The sequence below is a fragment of the Artemia franciscana genome, chromosome 9 (genome assembly GCF_032884065.1).
Source record: "Artemia franciscana chromosome 9, ASM3288406v1, whole genome shotgun sequence".
In the NCBI taxonomy this organism is placed as follows: domain Eukaryota; kingdom Metazoa; phylum Arthropoda; class Branchiopoda; order Anostraca; family Artemiidae; genus Artemia; species Artemia franciscana.
The window spans coordinates 19,805,494-19,820,666 of NC_088871.1; the positions used below are offsets into that span (position 1 = coordinate 19,805,494).

The following is a 15,173-nucleotide window of genomic DNA, read 5'->3' on the forward strand; positions in this document are numbered from 1 at the left end:
AAAAAAAAGGACGCCTTACGGTGAACTTATGGTCGAGATTTAAGGACGACTAGGACCTCGTTAGTAGCGGTGTGGAAAAATTTTGCTACTGTGGCACACCTTCGGGACGAGTAGAGAGGCTCCATTAACGCCCTATGCGCCATACATCTTTGGAGGAGCTAAGGTCTATGGTCAAAACCGAAGCAAAGATTCAAAGATCGTTCTTGATAGGTCACGAGAAAACAGTGTACACACTAATTCATTAACGCATTAATGACAAAAAACTGAAAAGTTGAAAAATTGAAAATTGAAAATAGAAAATAGAAAAATTAAAAATGAAAAATTAACAAATTAGCACATTAATCAACATATTAACTGACACATCAATTAATTAAAACATTAATTAACACATCAATGCAAAATTTAAAACAATGCACATAAATAAAATGGGAGGGGGAAGCGAAGAGTTCTTACCTACACAAGCCCTTTCATTATCCTCAGGGTGCATAAATCCCATGTCACATTCACACCTGAATGATCCAGGATAGTTAAGACACTGTCCATTGTCGCAAAGGTTCGGATCGTTTGAACACTCATCTATATCTTTACAAACTGAACCATCTCCAGTAAATCCTGAATCACACTCACACTAAAAATAAAAACACTAAAATCATACAAATAGTTATGGATACAGGATACAAAAATTTAAAACAAAATACAAAGACGAATAACAATGTAAGGCAAAGTGTATATTAATAGCAAGTTTGCTAAGTTAGTATGAAAATTAAGCTATCAGCATCTTCAGTGCCTTTACAGGGTAAATCAATTTATACTGATCCTAAATTGAACCAATATCAAAGCAAAGAAACTAGGAAATATGTATACAAAATAAAAATGATATGCTAAATAGGGCATAAAATTATAGATACGGATTCGAAGATTTTTGTTAAATGGGGAGGAGGGGTGATGACATTTATAGACATAATTTTCCAGTGTTTTCTTCGAGTGAGGATAAGACCTCTGGACTGAAGTACAGGAAACCTCTCCTGCCCATCTCTATGAGCAAACATAGATGAAACAATAAGGTTAATTTTTGTGCGTTTTTGATGGAATATGAAAATGCTATTCGGATATTCTTAAATTTAAAGTTTCTGGAAAGCAGCAATGTAAAAGGCGGGAGTAGCTAGTTTCTAAGGGGAAAGTGGTTTTTGGATGTAGCTATATATAAAGTCATTTCCAACCATGGAATTTTGAGCTTTATAAAAACTAAAGAAATTCAATTCAAAACAAGGAGTTTGACGTGAGGTAGCAGACGCCATTTTATTCACTGGATTAAACAAACAGTAAATCCAGAATGCATAAAAGCGCGAATAACGATCGGATAACGCGACAGCAAACATGGTTACAGCAGAAGCTGCAACCTAGTAAAGAGGTGATACAGTAGTAAGTAATCAGATCAACGACGCTTCTTGAATGCTAAGGTCCCTGTGTCGACCCTGCAGTGCATTGCTGCAGCATGATTCGATCTTTGGGTCCCGTATTACCAAGCTAAGGTAAACCCATTGCGCCACCACCGAACAAAGAGGTGATGCAGCTGACACTAGCAAAATTTTTAAATATATTTTGATAACACTTTGTTATGAGAAAGGTTTTTCATTAAAGGTGACTCAGCAATAATAATTATTATGTAAGTCATTTGAACCGTAATATTTTAATGCAAAAAAAAATTTTGATAATAAAACTTGAAAACCCTCAAAAAAGCGAACGGATCAAAATGAAAAGTTCACCTTTGGAATCACCATGGTCAAAACCGCTAAGCTTGAGATATTGAATCTCCTATTTTGAAAAAAAAACTGCATGGAAGGGTAGAAGTGATGCGCTTCCTTTTCTCTACCGTATAGTCCAAAAATTGAAGTATAGTTGAAATTGAAACCAAATTGCAAATCTGCCAAATCCAAATTACAACCGTATTTTTAGACTAAGAGGAAATCTGACTCCACCAATTGATAATAACTATTGTGTTGTCAATAGCTCAGATTTACTAAAAATGCAACTAAGATTTTTCGTAGATAATCCTTGCTAAAAACTAAATTAACCGGCTCTTTCGCAATGAGAAACCTTGGAAACTGGGTTTGAGCAGATATAACATGACAGATTATTTCTAGGTTGATGTTCTACAGTCAATAGCAAATCAATGAAAGTGTAATACTACAGAAGAAAAAAAAACACAGAAAACCACACAACTAAGTTTTAATGGATAATTACCTTGAAAGATCCTTCAGTATTGATGCACTGTGCATCTTGGTGACAGCCTCCATTGTTAGTTAAACATTCATTTATGTCTCTACACGTGTGTCCATTTCCAGTGAAGCCATCATTGCACTGACATTCATAACCTCCCTGGAAAAAACAACAAAAAAACTTTACTACATTTCCTAGTAAAGACAAAGTTTAAAACAATATTCAGAATTATAATTATTACTTCTAATTCTTATTAATTGCCTTTTTATTCCCGCCCCCTCCCTTTCGAAAAGAAGAAAATATCCACATTCCTTATTGTCGTTAATGAAGTAAAATATACACATGCAAGCATTTTATTTATTTTAATCTTTTGTCCTTTAGTCAAATATAAAAACACAAGGAACTGACCTGTAAGGTAAGAGAAAAAAAATAATGAGCAATGAGTATGTGAATAACGAGCATTTCAGTAACCAGTATAGTGAGAAATGAGTATTTGAATAATGAGCATGGTATGTATTTGAGTAATGAGTAATTGGATAACGGGCATTGGGTAATGAGGCTGTTTTCAACGTTTACACGGACAAAATCAGTAGTGACGGCCCAATTACTTCCACGTGGCCCATAGCCACTACTCCTTTCTTCCTTTAATCACGAAGAAGGTTTAACAGAGATACCGTCAGGGTAATACGCAGGTGTTAATTACATCATACGGATTTTTTTCTAAGAGTAGCTGGTGCAAGTTACGTCATAGGAAATGTTTTTTAAGAGATGCAGGTGCGTGTTGCGTAATAGGGAATGTTTTCGAAGAGATCCAGATGCATACTACGTCATAGAGAATTTTTAGTTATGCAATAGGACGTGTTAGAGTCCACTTTCAAGCGGGGGAATTTTCTTAAGACATTTTTCTTCGAGACATTTTCAAGACGTTTCAAGCCATTTCAAGATGTGTTTTAGGAAATTCTTTCTAAAATCTAAATTCATCGGGGCCCCTAACCTAACCACCGGGGCCCTAGTATCCAATGCCATCGGGGGCCCCCTAGTATCGTGATCCTTCGGGAGGACCCCTAGCAAAGAATTTAACTGACAAGATGTTTTTCAAGACGTTTCAAAATTTTTTTGGTTGTTATTGTTATGTAATAGGGGAATGTTTACTTATGTTAAGGATGATGCCATCTCCCGTAACATGCTAGAGTTCAGGGGGGTCATGGGGGATCCCCCATGTAGCTATGGAGGGCACACACAAGGGGTGATACGTAATGATGATGTACACGCAGGGTGTTACATAATACTTTAAGAGATTTCATTTTCTTTCAATGCGTTTTTCTCAGGGATTCTTTACATTCAAAAGATTTTACGTCAACATTAGGATTCGAATGGGATTCCCCTCAATGGAATGGAGCGCTAGCCAGCTTGACCAACATGCCAATCTGATATTTTGATTCGACTAAAAGATTCTACGTGATAACTTATTGCACAGAAGGAGAGTCCCCAGTTCGCGCATACTAGAGTGATTAAATGAATTGCGTGTTCCTATATGGCTGCAATAAATGACACGCAGATGGGAAAATCGATTACTAGAAACTGCTTACACTTGGTAGGCACCAAGTATCGCTTTAGAAAGTGTTATTAAATAATATTGCTATCAGAGATGAAATAAAAGCGAGAGTACAATTACAGCTAGAATATGGTAACCTTCATACATGATGAAAAGTTTGTTTCCTTTTCTTCTTTAATACTCAGAATTTTACACTTATATTAAGGAAATTCTTGAATAAGCATACCTATGTGCATAGACTACAGGATGGTTACATGTCATTAGTGAAAGGTACTGAAGTTTTATCGTGGATCAATAAATGTAAAGGATATAAACTTTTGTATATAAAAATTTTATTACTAAAAACGAATTTACAAGCATTATTAAAACGCAGAAAAGGCAATTAAAACTCTACAAGTGGAAAACAAAACGTGAAAAAAGTTGCAAAGGATAAAATATAAGTTAAAAGAACCATGAACTAAAGAAAGGTGGGAACCCTAGCAACCAATTCTCTAAATTATCAGTCAGTCGACACTCAATAACTAGCGCACAACAAGCTCTGGCAGCTGTTATCACACAGATGGCTTTTCTCGCGCATTTTCTTGGAAAAGTATTCATTTACACTTGGATCGATCGTTTGAACTTAATGGAAGAACCTCCATTAGGATTTCTTCTGATGACACCTAACAATTGAGGCCAGCGTGGCACAATGTACCAGCCCTTAACGACATTCTTCTGGCGTACATTATCACACCTAAGGGTTTTTCAACCTTTCCCCCTCAAAAATAAATTTACAAACTAAAAAAATGACCATTGTTTTTGTTTGAACCGCGAAAACTAGCTATTTCATTGCTAGATTACGACGTTGCATGGTGATTCCCAACCTGCACCACGGCACCGTTTAGCAGGCATTATCGCAAGCATGGCATTTTGCAGGCATTATCCTATAAAAGTATTCCTTTACACTAGAATCGATGGCAAAAAAAATCCCCATGAGCGTTTCTTCTGATGACTCCAAAAAATTGAGGCCAGCGTGGCAAAATAAGCCACCCCGATTAGACAATCAGGGGGCATATTATCACATACTAGCTGTTGGGGTGGCGCTTCGCGCCACCGCAACACCAAGTTGTTGGGGGCGCTTCACGCCCCCCCCCCCCAAGCCCCCCACGCGCGTAAGTCGTTACACGCCATATTAGTTACGCGCCATTGTAGTTGTGTCCCTGTGTACCACCTATGAATATAGATAGATTTATATATGTGTTTTGAACTACGTAAAACTTGCGAATATACAACATTCTTGGTTTTCCCATTGTCTGTGCATATACAAAGCCTTATGTACTTATAATGACGTCATATACAAACGCCCTTTTTACAAACAAACAAACATGCATACACACAACTCGTTCTTATATAGATAGATAGATAGATAGATACAATACAAATTAACTGCGTAAAACTTGCGAATATACAACATTCTTCGCTGTCCAATTGTCGCTGCATATAAATAGATTGTCAGGTTTACCGACCCTCGAACATGCAACGTACAATTGTCCATGAGAAAAACAATCAGTATTAAGATCTATACCACATTTTTCTAATGATTGACCTTGAGCTTTGTTGATGGTGATTGCAAATGCTAATCGAATTGGGAATTGCAATCTTTTAAATTGAAAAGGCAGATCCGTTGGAATCATGGGAATGCGAGGAATAAGAACAGCCTCACCCTCAAAAGGCCCTGTCAAGATAGTGGCCTCTATTAAGTTTTCCATCGTTTTTTTACGGCAAGTCGCGTGCCATTGCAAAGCTTTGGTGGGTTGATATTTCTTAACAGTATTATTGGTACGCCTATTTTTAGTCGTAGCACGTGTGGTGGAAACCCTGAAAGATCCACGAAATTTAAAAATTCAGATGGATAATTAACCGCCTCATTTGGTTCAGAAACTGTATCGACTGACTTGTAAAGGACTGCCTGGTCTCGAATCTTGGTCAAAACATAATTGTTGATTTCGTAGACGTCTATATTTTTGGGTGCAAGAATCGCTCTTTCACTTAGCCATTTATTATTTTTATAATTGTTTAGAATATTCGGAAATACTTTTTCAATCAATTCATTTTTGGACGTCACTAAATTACAGAATTCAGCAGGTAGTTGTATACGTCCTGAAATTGAGTCTACTGGGAGCTTTCCGTTTCCAATTGCCAGCAATTGATCTGAAAACGTTTGACCAGAGTCATCGCTTTGCAATCGGACACGCATATTTGTAGTTAATTTTAATGTTTTTACGTGTGCCCATAAATTAGAATTTTTCAGGCAAGCATAAATTTCGTCTGCAGGGGTTGATCTAGGTATTATAGGTAATGTTTGCCTGAAATCTCCCGCAAGCAGTATTAATGTGCTGCCAAAGGGTTTCGAATTCCCTCGCAAATCTTTCAAACATTGATCCAGAGCCTCGAGCGATTTTTTGTGTGCCATTGTGCACTCGTCCCAAATAATAAGTTTGCATTGCTGCAATAGATGTAGAATGCAAATTCAGAGGCAATTTCAAAGCGCAATGACCAGTTCTTCCACCAGGCAGCAACGTTGCGGCTATTCCGGACGACGCAATTGCCAACGCTATATCATTTTTTGATCGAATTGATGCCAGAATCAGTTTTATCACAAACGTTTTACCAGTACCTCCTGGTGCATCCAAAAAGAAAATTTCTCCAACGTTGTTATCGACACAATGCATTATCGTATCATATAAATGTCTTTTTGTTCCGACGTTAACTTGGAAATGTTATTTTGTACATACGACAATAGATCACTAGTACTGTAACTTTGTTCACGATCCAATTCTACATATGTCGAAACAGCAGCGGTACGATTAGGTGAAGGCATTCCCAAATCCTGAAGAGGTTTGTTTGCCATACATACGCACAAATCTTCTATAATAACTAAAGTGTAGTTATAAATTTCTGATGTAAAATCAAAAGTCATATCTGACGTCTCTAACCGTCTTCGATGGAGTATATCTTCGGATATTTTCGATTTATATTTTTCCCATAACTCAGTAGGAGCTGAAGGAGAGCAAGTTGTTAGTATGATTCCAAACAATGCACGAATTTGACTTGGAGTTGACGTTTCGCATGCGTCATTGATGCAGTTATGCCAGTGTTGGTCATTCTCCAATAAATTCAGAGCTTGGCATCCACTACGGTAAGTGTCATGTATAGTACCGTTTACATTTCTCAAATACTCAAAGGACGTCGGACCGGGTACATTCACCGAAAGCGGGCGTAGAAAGAAGCATTCATGTTGATTGGGGTGAACGGTGTAGAGTCTTCCTATCGTGGTATCTTTGAAGATGGTAGGTTGGCCGTCGACTGACTTACCCTGTTTTCGACGTTCAAATACTTTATTTTTAGTATTCCACGTGTAATACGAAGGCACTTCAGTATACAGCAGTTTTTTTTGCAAAAGAATCATTTTTGCATAGCAAAAAGAAAGCAGTTAACTTTGTACAGGGTGGATTCAGGGCTCTTTGTTGCACGTTGGATTCCGAAAAATAAACACGTTGACCATTCTGTAAATGTACCGCCAAGTGAACAACGGCTGGACTACGTTCATGTATCGGAAATGAAAGAATTCGCCAAACAGCTTCATTACTGCTTATGTATCCTCCAGCCTGATATTGTACGATTTCGTCGATATCTTTGATTTCGGACTGCAAGCCAAAAACTGCCATGTCACTGCCTTTGTTGACATGTTTACATATGTATTTGATTGCCTTTACGGAGTTACAGTATTCAACGTTAATGTGTGCATTAAATGTTTTTGATAATAATGGGGAATATGGAACAACCCACTGGTTATCTACTTCGATGGTAGTACCGTTACGCTTCTTTATTATTGCTGTTTTACCGCCATCTTCAGTAGATCTTCTTCTATATTGTTGGTAACCACCATTGCCAGTAATTGTGTTGGGTACTAAAAGTCGAGGATATTGCTTTGTGCACCTTCCTTTGGCCATGCATGGTGAATTTTCGTTCAGTGCACCGCAAGGTCCATGTATCATATTTTTTACAACAATATCATATAACCCCTTATCGACATTTTCATCAGGTATTTCAGCGGAAATCACATCATCAATTTCGTTAGAAGTAATTTTATAATGTAGCCAGATTAGTATATGTGCGTGTGGCAATCCTCGTTATTGCCATTCCACTGAGTACATCCAGCATCACACTGACCCAAACACTTCAAGTTTTACTATGTAGTTTATCAGTGATTTCAACTTTTGCCGGAAGACACGGAACGTTCTGATTCAATTTTTGCATACATATCAACGACGTATTGGTGAAACAATTGACGGCATTTTAAAATATAACTGTCTTTATCCTGCCGAATCATTAGTCTATAGGAATAATAACGCATTGCACTGCATTTCTTATTCATTTCTTTGTTAGTGGCTGGATTTATCAATTTAATATTAAAGTGATAGCCGTCGGCTCCATCCCAAAAAATGATAGGATATTGTAGGGCATCGTAGCATCGATGAGTTTCAGCAATTCTTATCAACTGAGCGTTTCGCATATGAAGAATAATATCTCGAGGTAAAAACTGATCACCGACCATAACGATTGCCACTTCGTCGATAGTTGGAGCATTGTATCTTTGCACATGTTGGCCAGGAGGCGTTTTGTCAGCGGAAATAACAATTTTATGCGTATCAGTAGGCATCAAATCGATGGCTGTTTTGAACAGACACACTAAATTATTATTTTCGTGGAAAAGATGTTGCAATTGGGAAACGATTGTCCTTTCAACGTCGGGAGAAATATCGCAACGTGCATTCAATTCAGAATTTCTATCACTGATGAAGTACAATTGTAAAAATTTATGATTCTCGCCTTAGAATGGTAGAAGGGACCCTGCTGTATGATAAATTTGCCCTTTTACTTTGAAAGTAGGCATAAATTGATCTGGATTTTCGATTTGGGCACCAAACGATGTCATTTGGAAACATGAGTTATATTTTCTGATCTGTGATAAAAAAAACGCTTAGATTCTGACGTAGTTCCAGTCAGCAAAGTCTTCAATGGCTCTAGTAGTGCAGCCAATAGAGGAAGTTTAACTTTTCCTGAGGCACAACACATTCCCATTGTTTCACCATTGAATTTCAAGGCCTTGCAATAGGGACAAATTTTAGACATAGTCCCGATTTGAACACATCTACTCAAGCTATAATCATCGACTGGACTGTACCTGAATGCCAGGCGATAACCTTCAGGTTGCTCTTGTGATTCCTCGGCAAGCTTTCTTTTCTTACTTTCTCTATCAGCCGCAAGCCTGTTTTCTTGCTATTCTTGTGATTCCTCGGCACGCCTTCTTTTTTCACTTTCTCTTTTAGCAGCAAGTCTGGTTTCGCGTTGCTCTGGTAGTTCCTCGACACGCCTTCGTTGACGGAAATTGCACATCCCTAATCTGGCATAATCTCTTGAAGCCGCAAGGCTGTTTTCACGTTGCTCTTGTGATTCCTCGGCACGCTTTCTTTTCTTACTTTCTCTATCAGCCGCAAGCCTGTTTTCTTGCTTTTCTTGTGATTCCTCGGCACGCTTTCTTTTCTTACTTTCTCTATCAGCAGCAAGTTTTTTGGCATAGACTCTTTGAGCAGCTTCCTCGGCTGTTGCCATTGTAGGTTCTTCCGTCATTTTACAATTAAACATTTTTCCGTGAACGAATGTCTTTAATACCTTTAATGACGTTATCGTCATAACAAACATGATGACAACTAACTTCATGACGACATGATGACATGACGTCACTCGACAGACATAACACACAGACAACTTATTTATATATATATAGATAAGGAGTTTTCAACCTTTTTCCCTCAAAAAAGCCATTTCACAGCTAGATTACCATGTTTCATAGCAATTCCAAGCCTGTAAAACTCAATGGCTGACACATGGCACCCTTTAGCAGGCACTTTGCAAAAATAGTATTTTTCGGACATTTTTTGCAAAAATATTTGTTATCACTAGAATCGGTCGTTTAAGCTTAATTAAAATCCCCATTAGCGTTTCTTCTGATGATTTCTAGCAATTGCGGCCAGCCTGATACAATGAACTACCCCAGATAACACCATCAGGGGGGGGGGGGATTATCACACCTATGGGGTTTTCAAACCTTTTCTCTCTATAAACAAATTTATAAACTAAAGAATCGCCACTGTTTTTATTTGAACAAAGGATACCTGCCGTTTAGTTGTTAGATTGCGATGTCCCATGCACATTCCCAGCCTGTGACACTAAATGGCTGATCTAACCCCTAACGAGTAATTCTAGCGGGGATCCTAGCAACCAATTATAGGGTCAGGGGGTTTGTCTTTAGAGATAAATTTAAATCAAAAAAGAGTAATTTCAAAAAAGGTTTGATGGAAATGATACATTTCTTTGAGCCATAGCTATGCACATTCACGCCACCGTAACAAAATGTAACTAACCCACCCCCTAGCGAACGATTCCAGCAGGGCCCCTTAACATCCAATTCCACCAGGACCTAGAAAACAATTCTAACGGAACCATGTCGAAGAATTCTAGCGGGACCCCTAACATCCAATTCCAACGGGGGCCCCCTAGCAACCAATTCAAGAGGGGAGGTATGTTATTAGGAATAAATTTAAACCAAATTAAGAATTATTTCTGAGAGGTTTTAATGGAAATGATACGTCTCTTTGAGCCAAGATTAGGCAAATTCACGCCACCATGACAAGATGTGGTTAGCCCACGCTAAAAAACTATTCCAGAGGGGGGGGATGCTTTTAGAAATAAATCTTAATCATATTAAAAGTTATTTCTGAGAGGTCTTAATAAAAATGTCTCATTTCTTTTGCTGGATCTTAGATGTCAGGCCCATCACCACTGGAAAATTCCCTAAACGTGATGGCCTCCACAGCAATTCACATAACTGTGACAATATGTGGCTGTCCCCCGTGACAACCCTACAATGAGCGTTACCATTCGCATTACAATGCGCATTACCATTACCTAAGACATTTTCCAGATATTCTCTTAAATAGAAACTGTACTTTAAAACCTTTGGATTCGTGTTTTTGCAAGCCACGCCTCCATTTGTTGCCCTGCAGGCAATTCACGCCTACATGCCAATACATTGCTGGCTCGTGACATCCCTATGTTACATACTATCATTCCTAAGACATTTTTCAAATATTTTCTTTTTAAAAATCATGCATTAGATCCAATGTTTCATGTTTTTGCAAGCCGATCTTCCGTGATATACCATGTCGTTTCACGCCATCTTGCCACACTATGACTGACCCTCTGGCACCCCATCATCATTCCTAAGACATAACTTAATTTTTTTTTTTAATAAACTGATTTCCATTTCCGTTTCCCTCGCTTCTAGTCCTCGGCTACAACGGTTCCGCCTCAGATTCTGTTGGTTTCCACCCCAGTTCAACTGATTACAAATCTGGCTCCGGTTGCGTCAGTTCTGGTTCCCCACATCCGTCTCTAATTCCTCAATTCGATTACGTCAATTTTGCCCCGAGTTCCGTCAGTTCCAAGATTTTTTTTTAATCAGCTACCTCTGTGGTAATCTATGGCTTGTCATTGACAATAGCTAGTTTATTATACGTTTTCGATCAGTATCATTCTTACATTGGACGAATAAACATTCACATGGAACTTGTTGCTTGCTAATTTTGTGTTCGTGGAGCTTGCTGCGTGCTGATATTTTGTTTAGTAAAACTTACTAAATGCTTATTTATCTCTTCGCGAAACTTGTGATTTTTCACCTCGTGAAACTGATTTAGTTCATCAGAAGAAACCGCTAGGACCCCAGTGGTTATGTTAGGAGCTCCGATGAAATTGGATGTTGGAGCCCCGACGGTATTGGATGCTAGGCTCTTCCATGGTGAAATTGAATGCTATGGGCCCCCGGTGGAGAGGTTAGGGGCTTTCGATGGAATGAGATGCTAGGGCCCCATTAGAATTGGATACTATGGGGCCCCTGTTGGAATTGCTTGTTAGGGTCTCCGCCGGAATTGGTTGCTAAGGTCTCCGTTGGAATTAGTTGCTAGGGTCCCAATGGAATTGGGTGCTAGGGCCCCGGTTGAAATGGTTGCTGAGGGCCTGATGATTAGGTTAGGGGCCCGTTGAAATTGGATGTTGGGGCCATCGATGGAACCGGATGCTATGGCCCCGGTGGTTATACCTTAATAAAATTCCTTCGCTTGACTAGTGGACTCTACCACGCCATATTACGTAACATTTGCATAACTAAACATTTCGTATGACGTAATATGCATCTGCATCTTTTAGAAAACATTCCCGATGATGTAATTAAAGCCTGTGTCTTGCCCTGATGGAATTTCCGTTAAACCTTCTTCGCGATTAAAGAAAAAAAAGAGTAGTGGCTATGGGCCTTATGGAAGTAATTGGGTCGTCACTACTAAAATCAATGAGACATTTTAGTTGCCCTTATGTTTACACCGAACTATCTCTTTCATGACTGTCGCTTGTTTAGAAAAAAAAAACTATCTAACACGGCTATTTCTGATGTGCAGGACAAACTGTCAGGCGAGTTGTCTAGTTGACAGATACAACTTAAATCTTTTCAAGTCGATAATGGAGTGACAAGGCAACTAAGCTTTTCCTTAAAGGCGAATATTGCTCATGGATTGTGCAAATGACTAATATTCATGTATTACGATATTGCTGTGTGAACCAAAGTGACCGCTCTGAAAACACTTCAGTTTTGTAGACAACGTTAAAGTGAAGCGTCAATAATAAAACGGATTTGATTGTTTTATTATTTTATGTTTCTTATGCTGAATAAGATATAATGTATTTATTGTAGCTAGCTTATGTAAGACACGTCTGTTTCGTTAATCAGAGGCAAGTCTTATGATATCGTATATATGAAATATGTCCGTTTCGCGAAGCGAAAAGTTTCCTATGCAGGAGGGCCAATTCACCAAAATGTAGAGGGGGGAAGGGGTAAAAATTTCTCTTAAGAGTTTTCGGTGAAGGCAAAAAAAGGTATTTTTCAAAATCCGGAGAAGGGACAATTTCGTTTTATTTGGCTTTCTTCCAACCGAAAAAATTTGCATTTTAAATATGCTTTAAAATTTTAAAGTTGGGGGGTATGCCCCCCCACTGATTGGAGCCCCTGGTCATAAGAAAAATCGGTACCTGAAGAATCACACATAAGATAAATATATTTAAATAAGCAGAATCCTCGTTCAAAAGTAACATATATGTAGCAAACTTATTTCTCCAAGCATTTGATCTTTTCGTAACTCACTCTAATGAACCTTGCATTAAACCTACATAAATAAATGCCCAGGATGTTACCCCTAATCTAAGAAAAAACTTACGTCCGTATTGATACAATCAGCGTTAACATCGCAGTCATAAGTTCCCAGAAGACACTCGTCATCATCTGTGCAGCCAGGTCCTTCACCAATCTTTACTGAATATCCCTCTTCACATTTACATGTAAATGAGCCAAGAGTGTTATCACAGCTGCCATACTGACAGACATTTGGATTTGCTGAACATTCGTCAATGTCTACGAAGAATACAGTATTAATAAAATTCAAAATTCCGAATGTGTCATCATTAAAAGCATAACAAATGTTACAGATCATGTAGAAGATAAAGGACAAAAAAAAGCCCATAGCCAAACCAATGAGCCCCAAAATAGAATGCAAAATAGGTTCTGAAATTTTAGCCTTTCTAATACGCAATGTGAAGGATTTAGAGCCACTATTTTTGTAGACTCGAACCAAAGCGTAAAAATAAAAGGTCAAATGAAGGTGTGATTTTAATTTTAATTATCTACTCATAAACGTCCCTCATAATACAAACTTGATACTAAATTTTTAGTGTATGTAGGTACGCTTAATTATGAAACGTTATTTAAAACAGTAGAATATAAGATTTTAAGATGCAGAGCGTCTCTGACGCTAATTCAGTGTACTGTGAAACATCTTAAAAAGTTAAGGTTCACTTTTTATGTAGCCACAAACAACTTTAACACTATCGGAGGCTAAACATATTTTTAGCAAAGGTTCATCATTTGCTTGTAAATATTTTAATTATAAACCAAGGGCGCATCAAGGATTTTTTTCACGGGGAGGATGGGGGCTACAAAAAAACTTTTAAAGACACATCAAAAATTTGTTTATATGCATAAATGTTTCGTTTTGCGAGTCAGACAAAAACTTCGGGGGGCATAAAACCCGGTAGCCCTCCCCTGAATACGGCCCTGGTATATATAATAATGATATAGCAAAAACAACAAAGTAAGTGAAAACACGAAGTAAACAAAAAAAAAAGTAAAAATATTGATCGACACAGACCTTTCAACCTCAAAACTATTAGTAAAAATAAATTAGCAATGCAAGAGGTAGATGTACTATAGCGGTAAAACATCTCTGATTTAAAAACATCCAAGATGAACTGTCATAAAAAAACATGGAAGAAAAAGCCATAGCCTCATAGCCTCTTCTGCCTCATCAGAGAAAGAAAATGCAAAACTGTGTAATACATAGAAACGCAAACGCTCAAATCGTTCATGAAAAGAAATTTCTGCGGTCATGGAATGTATGAGAATATGAGAATTTTAGAATGAAAATTTAGAATGGAACGAAAAGAAATTTAGAAACCTCCACCTCACTATGTCGCAAAACCAAGGATCTATCCACATATATATTATAACAAGGATATATTTACCATATATAATATAGAAATTGCGGTACTACTGGAGTATAAATTTGAATTATTCGCCCTATCCCCTTTTTAACACCATCAAGAAGAATTTCAAAATACTTTTAACAAAATGTTACAATACATAAAAATTAAAAAAAAAAGAAGCAACCTTATATTTCATACGTAAAATATGTCATTAAACATATTACCTAAGTTATCAAATAAAAAAAAAAGGAATGTCATTTTCTGTTAATAACTATTAGGTAAAGCAGTGGTGTCAGTTCACAACTTTTTTGGTGGGAAGGGGGGCAAATTTGTTGCTTCTTTACAATTTTTTGAATGGAAATACCCAAAAGAGCAGTCTTTTATGAAAATACCCCAAAAAGGTATTTTTCAAATCCTAAGGGGACAAAAATAAAAAGGAGGGGGAACACACCCTCCCTCTATTGACACTACTGAGGTGATGTGGGAAATGATAGTACATATATAGCTCAAAACACGACCTATATGTCATAAAAAGTCAATACAAACTTAAGAAAAAAAATATATAATGATCTCTTAGACGTCACAGTGGACATATTAGGGCCAATAAATAAATAATGTTTCGTCCAAAACAAAAGTACATCCATAAAGCGTGATCAACCTTAAAATCACAATAGGGATCCTCAGATTTTTGCTCAGGAATTTCAATAAGAAA

The 15,173-nt window shown here is 37.6% G+C and overlaps 1 protein-coding gene across 1 annotated transcript in view; it reads right to left on the reverse strand.

The window, feature by feature from the left end:
• The window catches only part of LOC136031115 (fibrillin-2-like), a 227,011-nt gene that overhangs the window by 91,243 nt on the left and 120,595 nt on the right, over window positions 1-15,173 (reverse strand). Inside the window, exons 24-26 of the mRNA XM_065710426.1 lie at window positions 13,141-13,334; window positions 2,245-2,379; window positions 454-628 (exon numbers count right to left, since the gene is read on the reverse strand). Coding sequence (XP_065566498.1) covers window positions 454-628; window positions 2,245-2,379; window positions 13,141-13,334 — 504 coding nt within the window. The remainder of the gene's footprint in view (window positions 1-453; window positions 629-2,244; window positions 2,380-13,140; window positions 13,335-15,173) is intronic.